Source organism: Pogonomyrmex barbatus, unplaced genomic scaffold, assembly GCF_055798465.1.
Source record: "Pogonomyrmex barbatus isolate J1 unplaced genomic scaffold, ASM5579846v1 scaffold4, whole genome shotgun sequence".
Taxonomy (NCBI): Eukaryota; Metazoa; Arthropoda; class Insecta; order Hymenoptera; family Formicidae; genus Pogonomyrmex; species Pogonomyrmex barbatus.
In genome coordinates, this window is record NW_028297138.1 from 950,388 (window position 1) to 973,341 (window position 22,954).

The following is a 22,954-nucleotide window of genomic DNA, read 5'->3' on the forward strand; positions in this document are numbered from 1 at the left end:
AATTTGATTATTTTCATAAATTAATAATTCGTTAAATTATTTCGTCTATTGCGAAAATTGCAAAATAGAGTACAGGACTTTTCGACTCAGTTTAGTCTGCTTTATCTGACCGCTTGGCTATTTTTTTTGGAAAACTCTACGTATGTATATATATATATTAGGTAAACAAAAAAGTTCTGAGCTTTTTTTTGTAAAATTCAATCTTTATTAAAAAACAAACAAAAAAATATTAAGCAGCGAAATATTCCCCGTTTGCATCAATGATCTTTTGCCATCTTTCGGGTAACTTGCGAATTCTTTGACGATAGAAGCTCACCGGCTTCGAAGCGATAAAGTCATCAATGCATTTTCGTATTTCTTCAAATCTCACGAAATGTGTATCAGCCAAATGATGCTGCAGCGATCGGAATAGATAGTAATCGGAAGGCGCCATGTCTGGACTGTACGCCGCGTGCGGGAGAAGTTCCCAGCCTAACGCAAAGATATGGGTCCTGAATCGCTTTCGCAACATGTGGTCGAGCATCGTCATGAAGCAAGATCACTTTACGACGTCCTTAGCCGGTAAATAGCCTCTTTTCTTCTAATGCATCGCTCAAATTGGTCAATTGTTGTTGGTAGCGGTCTGCCATGATTGTTTCACCCGGTAACAACTCGTAATACAACACACCTTTCCAATCCCACCAGATACAGAGCAAAACCTTCTTGATGGATATTGGGCTTTGGCGTTGATGTCGAGGGTTGACCAGAGTCAATCCATGATTTTCTACGTTTAGGGTTATCATAAAGAATCCACTTTTCATCGCCTGTAATGATTTTGTGCAGAAAATCTTTTTTCCGGAACTTCTGACAATTCATGCGGAATCCATCTGCCTTCCTTCTGAACCTTTCCCATCGTATGTAAACGTACGGAAATGGTTTGCTGCGTAACGCCAAGCTGTTCTGCAAACTCCTTTTCAGTTTGCGCAGAGTTTATATCCAGTAGTGCTTGCAATTCGTCCGTTTCAATCTTTTAAGTGCGTCCAGCACGCGGTTCATCTTCAAGATTGAAATCTCATCTTGGCGAAATTTTTGATACCATCTTTTACATGTAGTATGACTTTCGTTCTCTCCATATGTAGCACAAATCATTGCAGTGGCTTTAGCAACATTTTTCTTCAGATGAAACGCGAAGTGGATGGAAAATCGAATATGCTCTTTTGTTATTGCCATCGTGAACACTACTGATTTTTGAGATTATGTGCATCAAACGCCAAACCGTATGGCATTTTAGAAGGCCAAATGTCAACGCTTTAAAACCGCAAAAGGGCGGGAAGATATATAAAATTTAAATTGTTATTTCGGTTGCATGAAATCTAAAGCTCAGAACTTTTTTGTACACCTAATAATATATTGTACGTATCGCACGTTGATATATCTATATATATGTGTGTGTGTGTGTGTGTGTGTGTGTGTGTGTGTGCGCGCGCGCGCGCGCGCGCGCGCGCGTGTGTAATAGTAATCATCTTAATCTTAACAGATAGATATTTCGAAAAATATGGAAGATATGGGAAAATATTTCAGACAAAAGCCTTATGATATCGAGGGAGATATAAGATTGTGTCATTAGTTTGGTTACTCATTTAAAGATCACATGAATCAATTTTTTAAATGAAAACTCGCATTGTATATTATATATTCTCGTAACTTCATAGTTGCTGTCCGAAAAATGGAGGTTTATAATATGCAATGATGTATTCTTTTTGAAAAGCATCTATGTATTTTCTTTATATCTGTTTGTTCATCTCATTATTCTGTGCATGTATTAGGATACAATTGGTAAAAAATAAGTAGTTTACGAGAAATTTTTTACTTTATGTCAAATTGTATGTCAAATCCAAACCTCATAACCTGGAAATTACTTAACGAAAAATAATTCTATTATAGTGTGTTCGGAAAACTCCTAAAGTTTACTTTTTAAATACAAGAACATGTAATAGAAGATATGGATGTCCATTCAAGGAATTGAAGATAATCTTTATGTGATTTTCAATTAACCGTCTAAAGTCAAATGAATGATACTATTTTATGTCCCCTCGAAATCATAAAGTTTTTGTATAAAATATTTTTTTCGTGTCTTACATATTTTTTTGAAAAATTTGCCTCTTAAGATTAAAATGGATCACTCTTACATATACATGGTGATTCATAATAACTTTTAGTCTAAAATGTTATATTCATGATTTAATTTTAACACAATTTTTCTAAAATTTTATCCGAGGTTTAATTCTTAAATTATTAAAGGATACAGTTTTCATAGCACAAGTGAGATAAGAAAAACGGATAAAGGTGACGCAATCATCGTTAAATGCGAGTGTTATATGGCGCGCTTGTTGTGATCAACCGGTTACACATAGCGCACACATTAGCATTTCGAGAAGAAAAACTTGTCTAAAAATTAAAAACTTAAGAACAAAGATTATTTTGTTTGTTCATTCATCCCCTCCTCTCTTTCTCCCTTCCTTTCCTCCCTCCCTCTCCCTCCTTCCCTCTTTTCCTCTCTTCCCATTCCTCTCCCTCACCCTCTTTTTCTCCTTCTCTCTCTCCACTTTCTGCTCTCTCTCTCTCTCTTACTCACTCACTCACTTACTCACTCATTCATTTATTCTACTTTGTAGAGATAATTAGATAAGATTCGTACTGCCGTTTCCTGAATTCCTTAAGAAACGGATAAATTTCCTGATGGACAGACAGAATTCCTATAGAGTCTCATACAACTGCTTTATAAATAAACTTCAATCACACTGATCTTACATTCCATCTATTCATTCATTCAATTAAGAAAATGAAATATTTACTAATAAATTTGAGTTAATCATTATTAATTATTTTAATCACCTTGTAACGATACGCCCGAATCACCCTTCCCCCGCGATCTCATCGTTGGCAGATTCGCGTAGAATAACCAGCGTGTAGAATTCACGTGAACAGCGCATGTATCATAATAGTCTGCGCGTTGAGCCATCGCCGCTAGTCCCTCTATCGACTACGAGCGTATTCACGGATTCGCCGAGTCGATTCAGCAATATACGAAGATCTTTCGGCAGAATCATTCCCGGCGGAGTCAACCCCAGAATCCGAGTTCGATCGATCTTACCCGATTCTTCCCGATTTACGGCCAACTCGGATATATTAATTGACTCCGACAGGTGATTTTCGTCTGTTCCCGGGACAGCAACCAGTCCAATGCTGATTTCGATGAGTTTTAACTATTTGATAGGATTTTCAAGGATTTTTGTAATCATTCAATAAATTTTAGTTATCATTCAATTAATTTAACAAGCATTGATGAGCAATGTATTTTTACAGATTTAGTAGATCATGCAACATAATATAAATAATCTCATTAATTTAGAAGAAGTTTGTTTTTTTGAAGAAATTGAAATAAAAGCTATGGCAAAGCAATTATTTCATGTAAGAAATGATCCTTCCGAATTATTCAATAAGGACTTTATTCGATTATGTAGAATTAATAAAAGAATTGCAGAAAATGTAATTAACATAATGTCAGAATATATGAATGAGCCAAGACGATTATCAGCATGTAATGACACTGATAAAAAAATTATTTACATTCTTTCTTGTACAATTACTAGAATATCATCTATTTAACACACAAAATTTATTAAATTAATTTTTTATTACAGGTTTTATTACAGATTAACAGCTATACATTTTATTAGTTTTTCTTTTCAACAGTGTAAAATATTAAAAAAGATAAAAAAAGGGTGTCAAGTATAGTGGATATTGCCAACTCAAATGATTGTGTAAAATTTATATAAAAGATTTGATATCAATAATTGGCGCCAAGTTATAGTCTTACAAACATGGAGCTAGAAGTCCATTTTAGTTAAATTATATATTTCAATCGTATAAAAGATTTGATAAATTACTGTTTTAAAAAAATAAAACTCAAGTAGTAGTTTCTTTAATTTAAAAATAATAAAAACCAAATTATATGTATATTCTATCTTTCTATCCATTAAAAACTTCTTTTTCTAACCCAAGTAGTAGTAATTATTTAGCTTTAAAATATTTTTATATCACAAAATTGCTTTACTCAATTTACGTTTTTATCACAAAGAATTATAAGGTAACAGTATAAAATAAATGATAAAATTTTATTTAAATAAAAAAAATTTTTATGTAAAAACACTTGGCGCTGCTTAGATCAAACGAAAATGCAAAACTAATGATGAGATTATTTGTTACAAATGTTACAAATAAAGGCAAAATTTATTATTTAATATGATTAAATTATAATTACACACACACACACACACACACACACACACACACACACACACACACACACACACACACACACACACACACTCACGCACGCACGCACGCACGCACGCACGCACGCATATGTACATCTTATTCATATTCTTTTTAGACGTTGAGCAGCGCCAAGTGTTTTTACATAAAAATTTTTTTTATTTAAATAAAATTTTATCATTTATTTTATACTGTTACTTTATAATTCTTTGTGATAAAAATGTAAATTGAGTAAAGCAATGTTGTGATATAAAAATATTTTAAAGCTAAATAATTACTACCACTTGGGTTAGAAAAAGAAGTTTTTAATGGATAGAAAGATATACATATAATTTGATTTTTATTATTTTTAAATTAAAGAAACTACTACTTGAGTTTTATTTTTTTAAAACAGTGGTTTATCAAATCTTTTATACGATTGAAATATATAATTTGACTAAAATGGACTTGTAGCTCCATGTTTGTAAGACTATAACTTGGTGCCAATTATTGATATCAAATCTTTTATATAAATTTTACACAATCATTTGAGTTGGCAATATCCACTATACTTGACACCCTTTTTTTACCTTTTTTTAAAAAAAAGATAATTTTATAGTGATATCAGACATTTTGAAGTATTCCACTATACTTGACATCCTTTTTTTACCGTTTTTTAAAAAAAAGGTAATTTTATAGTGATATCAGACATTTTGAAGTATTATATAATATTACCGACGACAATCGATAAAATAGATAGCAATTTATTTTTTCAATTATTTTTTTTTCTTATAATCTCCTATCTTAATATGTTATCCTAATAACTTTTATGATTATAATTTGACTAAAATGGACTTGTAGTTCCATGTTTGTAGGATTATAACTTGGCGCCAATTATTGATATCAAATCTTTAATATAAATTTTACACAATCATTTGAGTTGGAGAATATTCACTACTTGACACCCTTTTTTTACCTTTTTTTAAAAAAAAGATAATTTTACAGTGATATCAGACATTTTGAAGTATTCCACTATACTTGACCTTGATCGATAAAATAGATAGGAATTTTTTTATTCAATTATTTATTTATTTTTTTTTCTTATAATCTCCTATCTTATTATGTTATCCTAATAACTTTTACGATTTTCGAAGGTATCGAGAGACACGTATCCCAACTCTCTTCCGCCGGGTCGATAAGATTAATAGTGACATCTCGTGATAGTCGTTGCAGTCGTACAAAGGCGACGATGATGACGTTTCTTAAAGTAAAAATTTCCAAATCGGACTTTGCATAGCAATATCTCTGCTTGTAGGGCACGTAGCAGAAAAATAAAAATACTTTTATTATGCAAGTCGGACTCAAGCTATCGATCAAGCCTACTTAGAACTTGATCAGTTTAGCAGTTATTGAGATTCGATAATTTCAGATGCTCGAACTTCGACAATTCGCGTCACACGGCAGTGTTCTCGGTTGATCTTGACTTGACACTCGAGACACTACCGTGTTTCCTGATATAGATTTTATAAAATGATCCTCTTTTTTAACAATTTATATCGACCTTGATCATATCACGCTGTGTATTTCAAGGAATAAGAAACAATGGCTGGATTTCATAAAGCACATATGCGCGCATTTTATAGTATACGTGACATGAATTACAGATAAATACGCGCATATGCGCTTTATGGAATCCAGCCAATAATATAAAGTTATGTTTCCTTTAAGTTATGTTTACTTTATTTCGAGAATAAAAATCAGTGATGTTGTGCAAAAATTAACGATATATATCGCATGGTTTTGAGAATAAGGCCCCAGAAAAAGTACAAATCACGGATAGTGATAATATAATGACGATTCTAATAACAAATTCGATTGGGTGTACTAGTGCGCATTGAGTGCTTCCTTTCTCACTTCTATCGAAATTAGTAAAAGTGAGACAAACGACATTAAAAATATTTTATACATTTTATTATTATTCATTTATTTAATATCAGATTTTAGATATCGAGGAAATAATGTTGGATGACAAAAATATCTTTCCTGCCTCCGCTGCTGTTGTACCCGCTGCCGCTGTCCCCACTACCACTGTCCCTGCTGTGACTGTCCCCGCTGCCGCTGTCATCGCTGCGGCTGTCTCCGCCGCCGTTACCATCGTTCCGACCCTGTTGCCGCCGCCACCACCGCCAGTATTTCAACAACAAGTACTTTTCTTGCGCTCTCTCTCTCTCTCTCTCTCTCTCTCTTTCTCTCTCGCTCGTTCTCTTTTGCTTGCTCTCTCTCACATGCCCGCTCGCTAACACGCGCGCCCACATGCACGCACGCAGAGCCTAATATAAATATTATAATATAAACATTATTTTATAAATATTATAAATATTATTCTTATAGAATGGAGGCCAAGGAAACGACGAGCAGAAGCGCGGCGGCAGCAGGAACGATTTATGTCGTTTTTATTTCAATTATCTAAAACGCATATGAGAATTGGGGGAATAGAGAGGAAGAGACGGAAGAGGAGGAAGAAGAAGAGAGAGAGAAAGTGGAGAGAGAGGAAGAATAGGAGAAAGAGGTGGATGAAGAGAAATACAATAATTTTCATATATCATTTTAGATCTCGTTGTTATTTGGTTTTTATTGTTTATGTTTTAATCGCTTTATTTTATGTATATTTTCGAGCATAAGTATATTTTGGAGCATAATAAAATAAATTTAATAATAAAATAAAATATAATATATTATACACCTTCTTAAATAATTTTAAATATCATATACTAATATTTGTCTGTGCTAAGCTTTATGTATATCTGCTATATCTATATTTATCTTTATAATTTATTCCTATCTATAAAGACATATTCACATTTTTTTTTTTAAATATCGTTATTATCTACATGTATTCATATGTAAATTATTAACTAAAGTTTCAAAATAAAAATAAATTCTAGTTGCTTAAGTTTAATATCATATTTGTTATTTATTCTTTAATCTTTAAAATTTTATGCGAATTACACATTTAAAGATATTAAATTCTCATAGATTTAAAATATAATGTATAAATATTTATATTTAACAATATTTAAAAAAAATGTGAATATGTCTTTATAGATAGGAATAAATTATAAAGATTGATATAGATATAACGGTCTCGCTTTTCCGCGCGGAGAGCGGTCAGTCGGTTACCAGGGGGAGAAGCGAGGACGTTGGAGACAGAAAGGCGAGATTAAAGTGTGAGGCGAGATTGATAATAAATAACGATGTTTATTTAGCTAAAAGTGGTGCGATGGAATGCACCGAATCGTCGCGTTAAATGTTCGTGGCCGTAGACGGGCGAGGCGGCGATCGGCGTGCGGGTAATGCGTAAATACAAAATAAGAGATCGCTCGGGCGGTCGGCGCGATACTGATCGCGGTGCGCAGTTCGGTGGCGCGGGGCGCGCGCGGCGGTGTCGCACGTGTTAGTCGCGGGCCTTTAAATCGGCGATTTAAACGTGCACGCGTGTCGCGGGTATTGTCGCGAGGGTGGATATTTCGCGAGGTCGGCGGATCGTTGAGATCGGAGAACGGGTGTGCCCGTTCCCTGCCGAGAGTGCTCGGCTGACGGGGGGTGGGCCCCTCGTCTGTTTGCGTGAACGCCGAGTGTACTCGGCCAGCCGGGGAGAGCCCCAGCTGTGTGCGGAGAAGAAGGTGGCGGCGCCGAGTGTACTCGGCCGACCAGGGTGTACCCTGGTGCTCGGAGAGGTAGTATCGGGGAGAACCCCGGTACTCGGCGGTGAAATCTCGGAACGGCAGAGTCGGGTCGAGCGAACTCGACGCGCTGGGGAGACCCCAGCAACTCTCGGCTTGCCGTGCGAGCTACGGAGACGGCTTTCGGCCAGGCCAAGCGAACTTGGCGCGTTGGGGAGAGCCCCAACAATCTCAGGCTTGCTGCCGGTTTCGGAAGATCGTTTCCTCGAGGCGAGCTCTCGGAGACGATCTAGGAACAGGAGTAAACGGAGCGTGAGTGAGTGATTTTCTGTGGAGAGCGATGCCTTTTTATATCCGAGATCGACCTCGGTATTTTCGGTCGGATCGGTCGGATTGGTCGATCTCGGGGTTGGCATCCCCCAGGAGCGGAAAAAAAGGATCGGGGGGATGATTGGTTTTTTGGGTAGGGAAGGAATTCGTAGGGCAGGTAGCGGCGCGGTGCGGGGTGGTTGCGCGCTTGTGGACGCGGTCGTGGCGCGGTGCGGGACGCTCGCTCGGTTGCGTGGCGCGGCGTCGGTGCGGTGTGGGACGCTTTCGCGCTCGGTGATACGGTGCGTGGCGCGGCGCGGGGGGCGTTCGCGCTTGTTGACGCGACGCTTGGCGCGGTGCGGGGAAATACCACGAAAACATACGTGTTTTCGCGGTATTCTCCGACGCTTTCGGAGTTCGCGTGTATAAGTCTTTAAAAAAGGAGGCATTGCTGCCTCTTTGCGGCCACTGCCGCACTCCGCCTGATGTTCGGCGGTCCCCGACGGATGGTCGGTCGGGGGAAATCCGGAGGAGGAACGGAGCGGAAGGATGCGCTCCGTTACATAGATATAGCAGATATACTAAAGTTTAGCATTAATGTTGTCTATAAAATCAATTGCGATAATTGTGACGCGTCATACGTAGGACAGACTAAAAGACAATTCCATACTAGGATCTCTGAACACAAGAACCATATTCGGAGGAATACAAATAACCACTCCGTGATCACTGATCACAGGCTAGCATACAATCACGATTTCAATTGGGAGAATGTTGAGATTTTAGACAAAACACATTTACACAAACGACTAATTTCTGAAGTTTTATACATTAAAAGACAAAAGAACAGTCAATTTGCAGATACTGAGTGCCTTGCGGAAGTATATGTGACTGCAATAGAAAAGCTCTCCAAAATTTGATTCAATGTTATTTTATTTTTATTTTTATTTCCATACGGTTTGTGTTTTACATATGTTTCACACTCTTTACATACTTTTTAATTACTCCTTTACTTTTCTATTGTGGATACATGTATTTTATCTGCAACGACTTTATTTTGATCTAATTTTAATGCAACAAGCACTCATAACCAAATTTTGCTCTCGATTGCTTTCGTTTTTATCATTTTTATTATGTATATTAATTTATTTCCATAAGTATATTATTATTATTTTTCGACCGTCGCATGTCCGCTACATACACTCGTGTCTTTTCTTATATGTATATTATTATCTTTCGACCGTTTTTGTCAGCCTTTCCGAAATTGTTTGCGTTCGAATCTTGCTATCTCAGTTGACAACAGTTATTTGTGTCACGGCATTGCGATCGCCTCGTTTATCTGTTAGTGACCGCCTAAGTCCCGTTGTGCCCGAGTGTGAATCTTCTATTCGCGTCGTCGGCTAAAAATTTGTTATTTGTTATTTTGTGTGTGTGTTATTTTTTTTTAATTTTTTATATATCTGCGCATTCCCTCACATCGTCTCGTATATGAACCATGCCGATCATTTACAAGCAGTAATACAAATGCATCATAACATCATGCTCTGGAATACAATCTGGGATTTCTCAACTTTGTAATCGACCATGTAATCGAGCAGTTGGTCATCCTAACAACTACTGTAACTGTTCTTGAAGATTGAAGACACCGTATTTTGAGAGACGACCGACGTTTTGAATTTCAATGTTTGCTGCTACATTAATTATGAATTTGCGATTCGTTCACTGTCTAAGTAGATTTATTTGTGTTTTTTATCTCTTGCGCTGAAGAAGGCTGATAGATCAGCCGAAACGTCCGCTTTATGTTATTTTGATTATGTTACATTGATTACTATTAAATTTTACGCGCTCTTAGTACTGCGCTGTGCTCTCATTACCATTATACCCCATTCTTATATTCTTTTATCGGGAATCTTATATTCAATTTATTTTATTTATGCCAAAACGAAAATATACATAAAATATACATAAAATATACATAAAATAAAGCGATCAAAACATAAACAATAAAAACCAAATAACAACGAGATCTAAAATGATATATGAAAATTATTGTATTCCTCCTCCTCTTCCACCTCTTTTTCTTATTCTTCCTCTCTCTTCACTTTCTCCTCCTCCTCTTCTTCCTCCCTTTCCGCCTCTTCCTTTCCTATTCCCTCAATTCTCATATGCGTTAGATTGAAATAAAAACGACATAAATCGTTCCTGCTGCTGCCGCGCTTCTGCTTGTCGTCTCCTTGACCTCCATTCTATAAGAATAATATTTATAATATTTATAAAATAATGTTTATATTATAATATTTATATTAGGCTCTACGTGCGTATATGTGGGCGTGCGTGTTAGCGGGCATGTGAGAGAGTGCAAGCGAAAGAGAACGAGCGAGAGAGAAAGAAAGAGAGAGAGAGAGAGAGAGAGAGAGAGGGAGGAGAGAGGAGAGAGAGAGAGAGAGAGAGGAGAGAGAGAGAGAAGGAGAGAGAGAGAGAAGGAGAGAGAGAGAGAGAGAGAGAGAGAGAGAGAGAGAGAGAGAGAGAGAGAGAGAGAGAGAGAGAGAGATGAGAGAGAGAGAGAGGAGAGAGAGAGAGAGAGAGAGAGAGAGAGAGAGAGAGAGAGAGAGAGAGAGAGAGAGAGAGAGAGAGAGAGAGAGAGAGAGAGAGAGAGCGCAAGAAAAGTACCTGTTGTTGGAATACTGGCGATGGTGGCGGCGGAGACAGCCGCAGCGGGAACAGTGATGGCGGGTACAACAGCAGCGGAGGCCATTGGAAGGATATTTTCGTTGTCATCCAATCATTTCCTCGAAAATCTGATATTAAAATGTATAAAATATTTTTAATATTAAAAAGAAATGATTATTTATATGATCAGGAAACATGGTAATGTCTCGAGTTATACTTACATCTCGTTGACTCTCTATTTTCAAAATGTATAAAGGTCATGTCAGACTACACACAGACAGGTTTGCTGGTTACGGTTGACGATTCTATTTCAACCAATCACAATGTAACAGATCCTGGCTACGGTCAATGTGATTGATAATATTATAGCGAATTTGATTGGGCGCACCAGTGCATACTGAGTGTCGTTTGTCTCACTTTTACCAATTTCGATAGAAATGAAAAAAGAAGCACTCAGTGCGCACTCAATCGAATTCGCTATTAGAATCATCATTATATTATCACTATCCGTGATTTGTATTTTTTTTGGGGCCTTATTCTCGAAACTATGCGATATATAATATATCGTAGGCGTTAATTTTTGCACGACATCACTAATTTCTATTCTCGAAATAAAGTAAAATTTATCATTCGATTAGAATTCTATTGTAAGCAGATGAAAACATAAATTTATATTATTGATTGGATTCCTTAAAGCGCATTTATTATCCTTATGCGTGCATTTATCTATAGTTTATGTCACATATACTATAACAAAATGCATACGCGTTTTATCGGAATCCAGCTATTGTTTCTTACTCCTTGGAATACACACCGCGATATGACCAAGATCGATGTAAATTGTTAAAAAGAAGTATCATTTAATAAAATCTATATTAGTATTTTACACTGTTAGAAAAATTAATAAAATGTATAGCTGTTAAAACCTATAATAAAAAATTAATTTAATAAATTTTGTGTGTTAAATGGATAATACTTCAGTAATTGTATACAAGAAACAATTTAAATAATTTTTTTATCTGTGTGATCATACATGCTGATAATCGTTTTAGCTCATTCGTATATTCTGACACTATGTTAATTACATTTTCTGCAATTCTTTTATTAATTCTACATAATCGAATAAAGTCCTTATTGAATAATTCGGAAGGATCATTTCTTACATGAAATAATTGCCTTGTCATAGCTTTTATTTCAACTTCTTCAAAAAAACAAACTTCTTCTAAATTAATGAGATTATTTATATTATGTTACATGATCCATTAAATCTGTAAAAATATATTGCTCATCAGTGCTTGTTAAGTTAATTGAATGATAACTAAAATTGATTGAATGATTACAAAAATCCTTGAAAATCTTATCAAATAGTTACAAAAAATTTTGTTTATGAAGTTCTGCAAATAAAATACAATAACTTCTAAAATTAAATGTATAGTAGCTTATAAAAAATTTTGTATACAAAGTTTTGCAAATAAAATACAATAATTTCCAAAATTATTTAAATGTATTGTAGAACAATCATCTAATTCTAAGAAAATAAGCAATGAAAATAGCATTTCAGTATCAACTTAATATATTAGCATATAAAAAAATTATTATATAAAACTAAAAATATAATCTGTAATATTTAATAGATATACCGTTCACAAATTTTCAAACAAAATTCATAATATTGATACAATTTGATCAATAATTTCACTATGATGACAGATTGATAGATTCTAAATTTCATATGCAATAATCGTTTTTGCATGATCTGACCCACTCGATATCAAGTATACGATATTTATCGCATACGAGTTACTTGTGAAAATTCGAGAATATAAATTGTCCATCAAAGTATTCTAGTGACATCTGTGAAATATCGTATGCGATATTTTTCAAAAATAAGGTCCCTGCCTTGTTACTAAATTGCACTAGAAATTTTAATATAAATGGTTTCGCGTCTTGTATATATTATCACTATCCGTGATTTGTATTTTTCCTGTAGTCTTGTTGCACTGAATTGCACTAAAAACTTTATGCGGAGTATAGAAGGAGGAAGAAGAAAAAATCATATATTTTCTTGTCTGATTGGTCGGTCGTAAAATCATAACGACATTACGACTGCACTGTAGATCCCGCTTTAGTAAAGATGGTTTTGCGTTTTGGAAGCGATATATATACATATATATATATATATATATATATATATATATATATAAATTAATTAACATTTCATATTACTTGCAGTAAAAGTTTTTAGTAACATAAATTGATGTAAGTATCGCTTTGTTCTTATTATTTATTGAATGTCAAGGATTTTAATCATGATATATATGGACTTCGCATACGATCAGAAAAATAAAGCCAACATATCGAGCTCCTCTGTTCTCCATTTCTTTCTATGCGGAAAATGCAGTAAGAAAACCAATTCCTTTCTCATTCTCTTTCTAGATGGTTTTACTCGATTAAATGACAGAACAAAGGATGTTCGTTTTAATAATAAAATTAATAATAACATTGCAGTAAAAGTTTTTAGTGATACAAATCGGTGTAAGCATCGCTTTGTCCTTATTACTCATTGAATGTCAAGGATAAAATAACATTTGTATTGATTTATATTATTAATTTATAGAGTTCAAAATTAAATAGTAACGAAATCATTAACTAGAAATTGTATAATATAACTTTATAATTGTATAATATAACTTTTAAATCTCAGAAAAAAATCTAGGTGATTTTCTGTAAATCTCAGGCTCGGGTGCACCGTTATTTTAATAAGTGATATTTAATATATAATATATTATGTATATAGAAAGAAAGGGACATAGAAAGAGAAAGAGAGAGAGAAGGAACGTGAAGAAGAAAGATCGAGAGGAAATAAGGAAGAGAAGGAGAGAGATAAAAAGTAAAACTTGTAATGTTGTACTTGTAATGTTGTGTACTTGTAATTTTAAAATAAAAAAATTTCATTAATTTGTAAGATAGTGTAATTTAAAAAATAATTGTTACGCTATGTTGTCCAGAATGATTTTAATTTTTATATTATTTGCAAAAAACAAATTTTTTATTCTTATAGACAGAAAGTGAGAGAAAAAGAAAGAGAGAAGAACAAGGAAAAGAAAGATAGAGGAATAAAAGAAAAGGTAGAGAAAGAAGTATATTCTTAGAATTCGAATATTACTCGTAAAAGATTCAATTTTTATGACGAAAAATATTTATAAGTAATATTTCGAATCTTGCACTTGTTTGTTTATTATTGGGAAAAATGTGTTAACAAAACTCACATGTTTCAAAACGTCTATTTAAATTTGTTTACATATGATAAATGTGTTAAATAGAAATGCTGATATTTTTAATATTAATAATTATTTATTAATAGAATGTTAAGTTTATAAATAATACAAATTTTAATTTAAAAATAACTTTTTCAATTTTTTTTACAAATACATTGTACTTGCGAAATAATCGATCTCGATTAATTAATTTCAAATCTTACAAATAAATACTTGTTTAAAATAAATACTTTTTATCGTAAAAAATTGAATCTTTTATTACAAGTAGTACTCGAACTCTAAGAATTAAATTATTAGTTTATATTATATTGTATGATCACGGAGGATTTACACTGGTCCTTGCATCGTATACACAATTTTATTTTCAAACATTTTGAAATGTTTTTTATTTTAGCATTTAATTGTATACTTAATTATATACTTCTTCATTTATTTTTATCACATGAATATACACAGAAAAAATTTTTCATTAAAAAGCATAGAGATACAATCTTGGTATAAATATACATAAAAATATATAAATTAAATTTGAAAAATTTTATTAACAATAGTTTATAAAAATAAAAAAGCAGGAAAACAGGTTGAATTTATTTTTAGATGTGCATAGTTGAGATTGGAACATATCATAAAATATCAGCATCTATAACGAAATAACGGAATATTATAACGCGTTAGATCTTAACATAAATAATATTATTGAAATACAGTAATATTGAAATATTTCGTTAATTAAGTCATAACTAAACATAAAAAATAAAAAATAAGTATATTGTATATACGTTGTATTTAACCACAATTACATAATGAATTGCCAAAATGGCATGCCATCAAAAACCTCTTTTATATGATAAAAGCATTAGGAGAAACATATTCATTATATAATTATGGTTATTAAATACAACGCATGTACAATGTACTTATTTTTTATGTTTGATTAATCAAATATTTCAATATTACATTATTTTAACATTATTTATGTTGACATCTAACAAATATTGTAATATTTCGTTATGAATTTGATATTGATATTTTATAATATATATATTTTATAATATTAATTAGATAAAAATTTATTAATTATATTTTTTTTCAGATTAACTCAGGATATATATATATATATATATATATATATATATATATATATATATATATATATATACATATCGGTTGTTCGGCGCTGTATAACGGTTGCCATTGAAAAATACCGACTGTTATTAGCGCTGATTTTGATTATCTATCCGTAGTATGTGTCTATACACTCAAAGAACCTCATGACTTTAATGCCTAAAGAGAAAGATATCATTGTTCATGATGAATGATTGACAGATATACATATGGACCATTTCCAATATCTTTTACGAAGTTGTTCAGAATATATGCCTGTGGAAACATGGCGAATACAATTACCTGATATCATACAACCTATACCGACAGATAAAAAACATATACAAATACTACATAGTTCATCTGAATTAGTTCATTAGATGGACATTGGATATGTAGTTATTATGATAGAAAAAATATATTTATATATGATTCTTTAAGTAATAATAAAACTTTACATAAACATCATGAACAATTTTTTAAAAAAATTATTTCCAACATACGATTTTCAGAAACGTCCTGTCAAATTTCCTATTGTACAACGTCAACCGAACTATAGCAACTGTGGTGTTTTCGCTAGCTTTTGCAGTTTCATTATTATTTAATATTAAACCCGATAAAGTAAAATATAATCATAAGTTGATGCATTCTCATTTGATAAAAATTCTTGAAACAAATGTAATTGAGCATTTTCCACAAGATTCACAGAATGTTGTTCAAAAAGTACTTCCATTACCAGTAATACGAGCGAGAGAAGCTGAAGCAATTCATATACGAACAATAAGTCAATACGAAACGGAACAGCAAAAAGCGAATCGATTAAAAAGATATCGCGATATTTATGCTACTAAACAAGAATTAAATAAAATACAGTCAAAGTTTCAAAGTACAATAAAGAAAAAACAGTTATCGCAAAGCGTTTTTAAAGAAATACAATTGTTTACGCAAATTAATAATATTCAAACTGAACAAAATAAGAATAAGTGTTCTTAATATAAAGATCAACATTTATACCCAGAGGTTTTACAGTTAATGCAAAGTGTTTTAAACAATGTGGAAGTACTAGTAAAATAAATAATGTTCAGACTGAAAGAAAAATAAATGTTTTCAGAATAAGGAAAATCAAGAAAATTTAGAAAATAATCTTACTGAAAAACGTCATCAATGCAAACGTCATCAATACAAACAGGAGCTGGGCAATCATGCTGTAAAGCGTCATTGATATCAACAAGATTTAGAAAATAATCGTGCTAAAAAACGCTATCGATACTAACAGGATTTAGAAAATAATGCTAAAAAGCAAATACGTTATTTAAAAAATTTCCAGCACGAACGAAATAGACAAAAAGAAGTAAATTATGATCGTAAATGGTTATATAAATGATATGTTGATATGTTTGTGTATCATGTGAAAGACTTTGTTATAAAAAAAATGTATCTAAAATTAATAAATTTGAAGAGCAAATAAATATTCCAATTTGGAGAGATTTAATGTCGTATATAAAAAAACAAAATATTAATTCACAATATATATTCTTGTAGCTAGACCTACAACTAATAATAAAAATAATCCGCATGGCAACAAAAGTAGTCCGCATGAATTTCGGAAAAAGTCTTTCGAAAGACGACACAAATACGTGATCGCCAAAATTGTGATCAGTCTTTCGAAAGACCGCAGAAACACATCGCGCGAGAATAGCCTATCAGCAAATTTCTCAATTTGCTAATCGAACCGAGCGTGATATTGATCAATCAATATCACGCGATCAATCAACACAACCGATCAGAATGCTAATCGGGCATCGACCAGCCTATATAATCGACTACATAAGGCGGAGACGAAAGAGTCGAAATTATAAGTCGTTCAGAATCAATATTATCAAAGTCGCGCGAGATATTACCGAATCCCGTCGCGAAGTTCACGCGAGCCGCATTTCAGGTGTCACACTCGGTCATCGGCCGCCAGAGTAACGCGAGACGCGCCGAGCCGTCCGACGACGCTTAATCGTGTGTGTAAAATATAACCGTTATAATATCAAGTATTGCTCTTGTTAAAATAAATCAATCAAAATAAAAGAAAGTGTGTGTGTTAGTGATTTCCCCTAGGGAGAAGAGGACCCCTACATTCCTTTGATCCTGCTCAGAATTCCAACTCCTTAGGCGAACACGACTATCCCGAATATTAACGTCGTAGCCCATCCGGGGTATAACAATATGGGATTATTGCAAACGCAAATTCCGTAATTCCGGATTAATGCCTGCGATTAATACTGCGTTTTAAATAATCTCATTGTTCACATTGATGTATCCGACGTAGTAGCATCTCTTAACACATTCGAAAAAATTCTCATATAAAGAGTTAACATTTCAAACTGTTGTTAAAATGGAAACTGTTATTAATAAAAAATTGCTCCAAATAAGACAAAAAATAAAAGATAGAACTTTTCATTTACCACTTTCTTTACAAAAATCGTGGAACAAATTATGTAAGAATACCGATCCAATAAATATAAATCATAAATTATACATTTTAGTTAGAAATATTCTAATAAAATCCAAGATTATTTGGGAAGAAATGGTAAATGTTAAAAAAATATTTAATGCTTTAATATGGTTAAAACGTAACAATCCTCTTTATCGTCATATTATACTGTCAGAAACTCACGATACATTATGTTTAGAGAAATTGAATAATCCAGAAGTTCAAATACAAGAAACGGAAAACAATGATGAATTTGTTTTGGATGATGATCACAAATTATTGAATCCAAAAGATACAATGGAAGAAACGAATAATAACATTGAAACTGTTTTAAATAATCAGTACAAAGCAATGTTAACTCAAATTGTTGATGACAGTGATGGTCATTATGACCAATATACTATTTATCCTTTATATAAAAAAAAAAAAAACACGCGAATCTACCAATTCATATCAAATGTTAAAAATTCAAGATTTATCCTTAGATAACCGTGAAAAAGATTTCGACTTGTTGTGTTTTTCAGATTTATATTCCTTTGATATTAATGGATAATGTCAAACTAGACCGATTAAACTTCATGATCATGAATTTATCAAATGTCGTTGAAATCTAAACATCCACAATATAGATTAAACCAACCAAATATTTATTTTATTTATTAAATAATGCGAATATGCGTCAATTAAGTCGTGGTATTTATCATAAATTGAATAACTAATTTGCGAGACCATTACACGGCTTCAGAATATTAAGAAGCATTGCAAAAAAATTTATTAGAATCTGATTTAAGTACTATTTTTTCTACTTTAAGAAATACGGAACAATATTGGCATAAATCAAGAAGTGATTTAAATTGTATGACACAACATTACGGTCCTGCAACGTGGTTTCTAACATTGAGTCCTAGCGAATATATGTGGAATGAATTAGGTGAATATATTCGTGAAATAAATGAATGATCTAATGAGTCTTTTTTATCTACTTGTTCTTATTGCTAGAGATCCTGTATCAACATCAATATTTCTCGACAATAAATTTCGGGCAATGCTTGATTTTATTTGTTCCAAAGATCATCCGATCGGAGAAGTAACACATTACTTTTGGCGACGAGAATATCAAGGTAGAGATATTCAATATTTTTATTTATTACTTTGGGTTAAAAATATACCAATTATTGGTGAATCTTCTCCAGAAGAAGTATCTACATTTATTTTACAACATATAACTTGTAAATTGGATAAAAATATTTCACCATTATTATACAGACGAGTCAACACATATGACTAACACAAACATAATGATTATCTTCGTTCTAAGAAAGTAGGACGTAAAGTTGTTCGTATATGTCGTTTCGGTTTTCCGCGTCTTGTCATAGAAGCATTTGTTATGAGAGATATCGTAAGTTCAATAGGCAAGAAGGAAACAATAGCAGGTAGAAAACAATTAAATTAAAACATAAAAGTAGGCTTTATGACCTTCCTCAAACTGATACCGAAATTGGTATAAATGATTATAATTCCATCCTTCTTATTGCGTAGGAAAGAAACATAGATATACAATTTATAGATGAAAAATCATATTTACTTACTTTTTATGTTACTAAGTATGAATAAGGCAAGAAAATGTGAATTATCTGATACTGTTCTTGATAGTAAAAATAATAAAAACAAATCGCTGGCGAACTATCTTTGGAATATTGCTTTGCGCTTCACGAATAATAAGGAATGTGGAGCTCTTGAAACTGCTGATACATTGCTGGGTATTCCGTTATATGGGACTGATTCAAATACGACTGTTAGGTGGTTAGATGTTAATCAGATACGATCAAAAAATCAGATACGATCAGAAAAATCAAAAGCTATAAGGAAATTAAAATTCTTGATAAAGATTCTACAAACATATTTTATCCATCTTTAATAGATATTCATCCAGAGAGACCAAAAGAATTAGAATCGATGTCATTATATGAATTTGCACAGTGGTTTGACATTACGAAAATAAAACCACAAAGTAAAAAAATTGAATTTTTTAAGATTGCTAATGGTCGTTATTCTTAAACGATGACAGCGTGGATATCTTATTAATCATTATAGATATGATGTCAAAACGCGGTCAGAGGATTATTTCTTCTTATTATGCCTTATGTTTAAATCATGGTGGAAGATAGAAGAACTTAAAAATGGATATGATACCTATGCAGAATCATTTCACAATGTATTAAAAATTATATCTTGTGAATGCATTGCAATATCACGAAAAGTTAGAAGAGTTGAAAAGCATTTGAAACTGCAAAACAATTACTTCAAGAACATTTAGATAATTTGGCAAAACAAAATGTGTCTCAAGATAATCCTGATAATCCAATAGGTGTTCAAAATGTTGAAGCTGGTGAAGCGGTGCAAGATTTTAAAGATCTTGGAACAAACAGGAAATAGATATATCTGAAATGATTTCTGAATGAAAACTGAATGTGAATCGAAGAAGGCTATTTGATAAAGTCATTAATACCGTTACGTTAGATAAATCGTTACTACGATTATATGTTAGTGAAGAAGGAGGTACTGGCAAAAGTTTTCTGATTAAAACAATTAAGTGCAAACAATTAAGTATAAACATTTAAATGCTGAATAAAACAAAATCTTAACAAAGATACTGCCACAGCACCCACTGGTATAGTAGCATTTAATATAGATGGTTTAACAATTCACAGATTACTGCAGTTACTTGTCGAACATGGTCATACTCCTAAATATAAACAACTATCTGATCACATTTTGAAAATTATACGAATCGATCTCAAAGATGTTATATTCTTATAATAATTGATGAAGTATCAATGATATCGAATTTGATTTTAATGTATATACATTTACAACTATCTGAAATATTCGATATTACTGACTGTGATGATGGTTGGTTTGGTCAAAAACATATCCTTTTATTTGGAGATTTGCTTCAATTACTTCCCGTACGTGAAGATCCTGCTTTTATACATTTATCAGATGAAAAAATTCATAAATATCTTAGTTTTTTAAGTGCTACTAATTTATGGACAACTTTATTTGACTATGACGACTTGATCATTAATATGCGTCAACAAGGAGACGGATCTTACCGTGAATTACTCTCGAGAATTCGTGTTGGTTTATTAACAAAATCTGATCTTTGTAAGATTCTCGAAAAAAGAAAAATATCTTTTAAAGGTGAATCTTTCGAAGAAAGAGTAAACGAATTGTGTGAATTGTGTGAATTTTATTAATAATTTGCCATCTGATACCGTTTGTTTATTGCCTACTTCATATGTGTGACATTTTTAACACTGCAATGTTAAACCATATTACTTCAAAAGAAATATTATTAATAGCTAAAGATACAATTGATTGTATTTCATATATGAAAAAAAGGGTTTCAAAGATATTGATAGGTAATGATGATGATAATACTAAAACAGCTGGACTTTCAAAACAAATTATAATTAAAATCGGAACGAAAGTTATGATAAAACGCAATTGATGCTAGTTTGGACTTTGTAAATGGTACAATAGCTACAGTTGTATTTCAGTTGTACAGGATACAACTACTGACTATATAGAAAAGATAAAACTTCTTTTACCATCTGGTTTAAAGTATTTTGTTAAAAGAATGAGTGTTAAGTTTCAAGTGATGGATAGAGCATATATTATTAGAAAACAATTTCCATTATCCTTGAGTTATGGTATCACCATTCATAAAAGCCAGGGATTAAGTTTGCAAAACGCTATTATGGATATAGTAACTCCACATTTAATTGCAGTCAGGTTTATGTTGCTTTATCTCGAGTAACATCTCTGGATGGATTGCATTTAATTAATTTTGACTCTTCATCCATATTTGTTAGTGAAGAAACTATTATAGAATATAATCGGTTAAAATGAATACAATCCAGAATCAGAAATGATTACTATTTCGAAAGAACGTCATCGTAAAGTTAAAGATGTTTCATGGATATTATTGAAAACAATTACTTCTGTTCAAGAGTCAGATCAAAAGGCTCTTTCAAAAGGTACTAATTGGATTATATATGGTTTTCAAAATACAGACAAGGTTTCATGTTATGCAAATGCAGTATTACAATGTTTATTGGATTTACAAGTTATCAGAAAACAGTTGTTAAATTATGATAAATAGATGTATTAAATTTACTTGCACATATGATCATGGAATGAACAATTTGGATACCTATGAAATACGGAAATCTTTAGGAGAGAATTTTTCGGTTGCTATAAAATGAGACGCATTTGAATTTCTTACAACTCTCTGTACAAAATATAATTATATACAAAATCTAGTAAATCATCAAGTTATTGCAACTTGTCGATGCAATTCATGTGGTGATACAGTTACATCTGTTACTATTAAAAATAACACTCTTCTTTTCATTTCTATTAACAATATGAAAAAGAAAAATTTTGACCTTAATGATCTATTAAAAACTACATTTTCATCACACTGGCGTCAATCGTTTGACAAATCATGTGAATGTTGAGAAAGAAATGACATGTTGTTTAAGAATGAATTGGTTTTAACGAAAGACATACTTATTATACATTTAATATCATTTTCTTTACAGGATGATAAATTAGTAAAAATACCACAAATTTAGCTTGTGTGCAGTACCGACAACTAAAATACTAATAGCTGGATAAGCATATAAAGTAATAAATGCTATTTTTCATCATGGAACTTGTATCGAAAAGGGTCATTATACGAACATGTGTACAGAAGGAATATCTAGCACTTAATTTGAAATTGATGCGCAAGTTACAAAAAAGCAATCGCCTAAAGGTGCTAAAGATATTTATATACTATTTATATACTATTTTTACAAAAAATGATTACTAAACACGTATATGCAAAATATCATAGTTATATTTAACAAAAAAATTATTTATATAAAGAAAATGTCAATTATATTTATTACATAAAATGTGTCAAGCATAGACGCGCTTCTCAAATACGAAAAGATGCTTAACACTACAAAATGCATGATATCACTAAAAAATTACCTTTTTAAAAAAAGATAAAAAAAGGCTGTCAAGTATAGGGGCTGGAAAAAAAAAAGAAACTGTTGTACCCAGTTAAAAAAATAGGA

The 22,954-nt window shown here is 32.2% G+C and overlaps 2 protein-coding genes and 3 pseudogenes across 31 annotated transcripts in view; 3 read left to right on the forward strand and 2 right to left on the reverse strand.

The window, feature by feature from the left end:
• The window catches only part of pHCl-1 (pH-sensitive chloride channel 1), a 1,184,550-nt gene that overhangs the window by 715,200 nt on the left and 446,396 nt on the right, over positions 1-22,954 (reverse strand). The window contains exon 1 of one of the 30 annotated variants that reach the window (XM_089080685.1): positions 2,875-3,569. The exons of the other annotated variants lie outside the window; for them this stretch is intronic. Within the exon in view, the coding sequence (XP_088936811.1) occupies positions 2,875-3,001 (127 nt within the window). The 5' untranslated portion in view covers positions 3,002-3,569. Of the gene's footprint in view, positions 1-2,874; positions 3,570-22,954 lie in introns of those variants that run through there. 30 annotated transcript variants of the gene reach the window in all.
• On the reverse strand, positions 4,134-12,387 carry LOC148935561 (uncharacterized). Its single transcript, XM_089080724.1, has 3 exons — positions 11,180-12,387; positions 10,959-11,086; positions 4,134-10,534 (listed from the first exon to the last, which is right to left on the reverse strand). Exons 1-3 carry the CDS (start codon positions 11,217-11,219, stop codon positions 10,370-10,372), a joined length of 333 nt encoding a protein of 110 aa, XP_088936850.1. The 5' UTR covers positions 11,220-12,387; the 3' UTR covers positions 4,134-10,369.
• On the forward strand, positions 15,508-22,927 carry LOC148935562 (uncharacterized; annotated as a pseudogene).
• Positions 16,373-22,927, forward strand: LOC148935563 (uncharacterized; annotated as a pseudogene).
• On the forward strand, positions 21,124-22,927 carry LOC148935564 (uncharacterized; annotated as a pseudogene).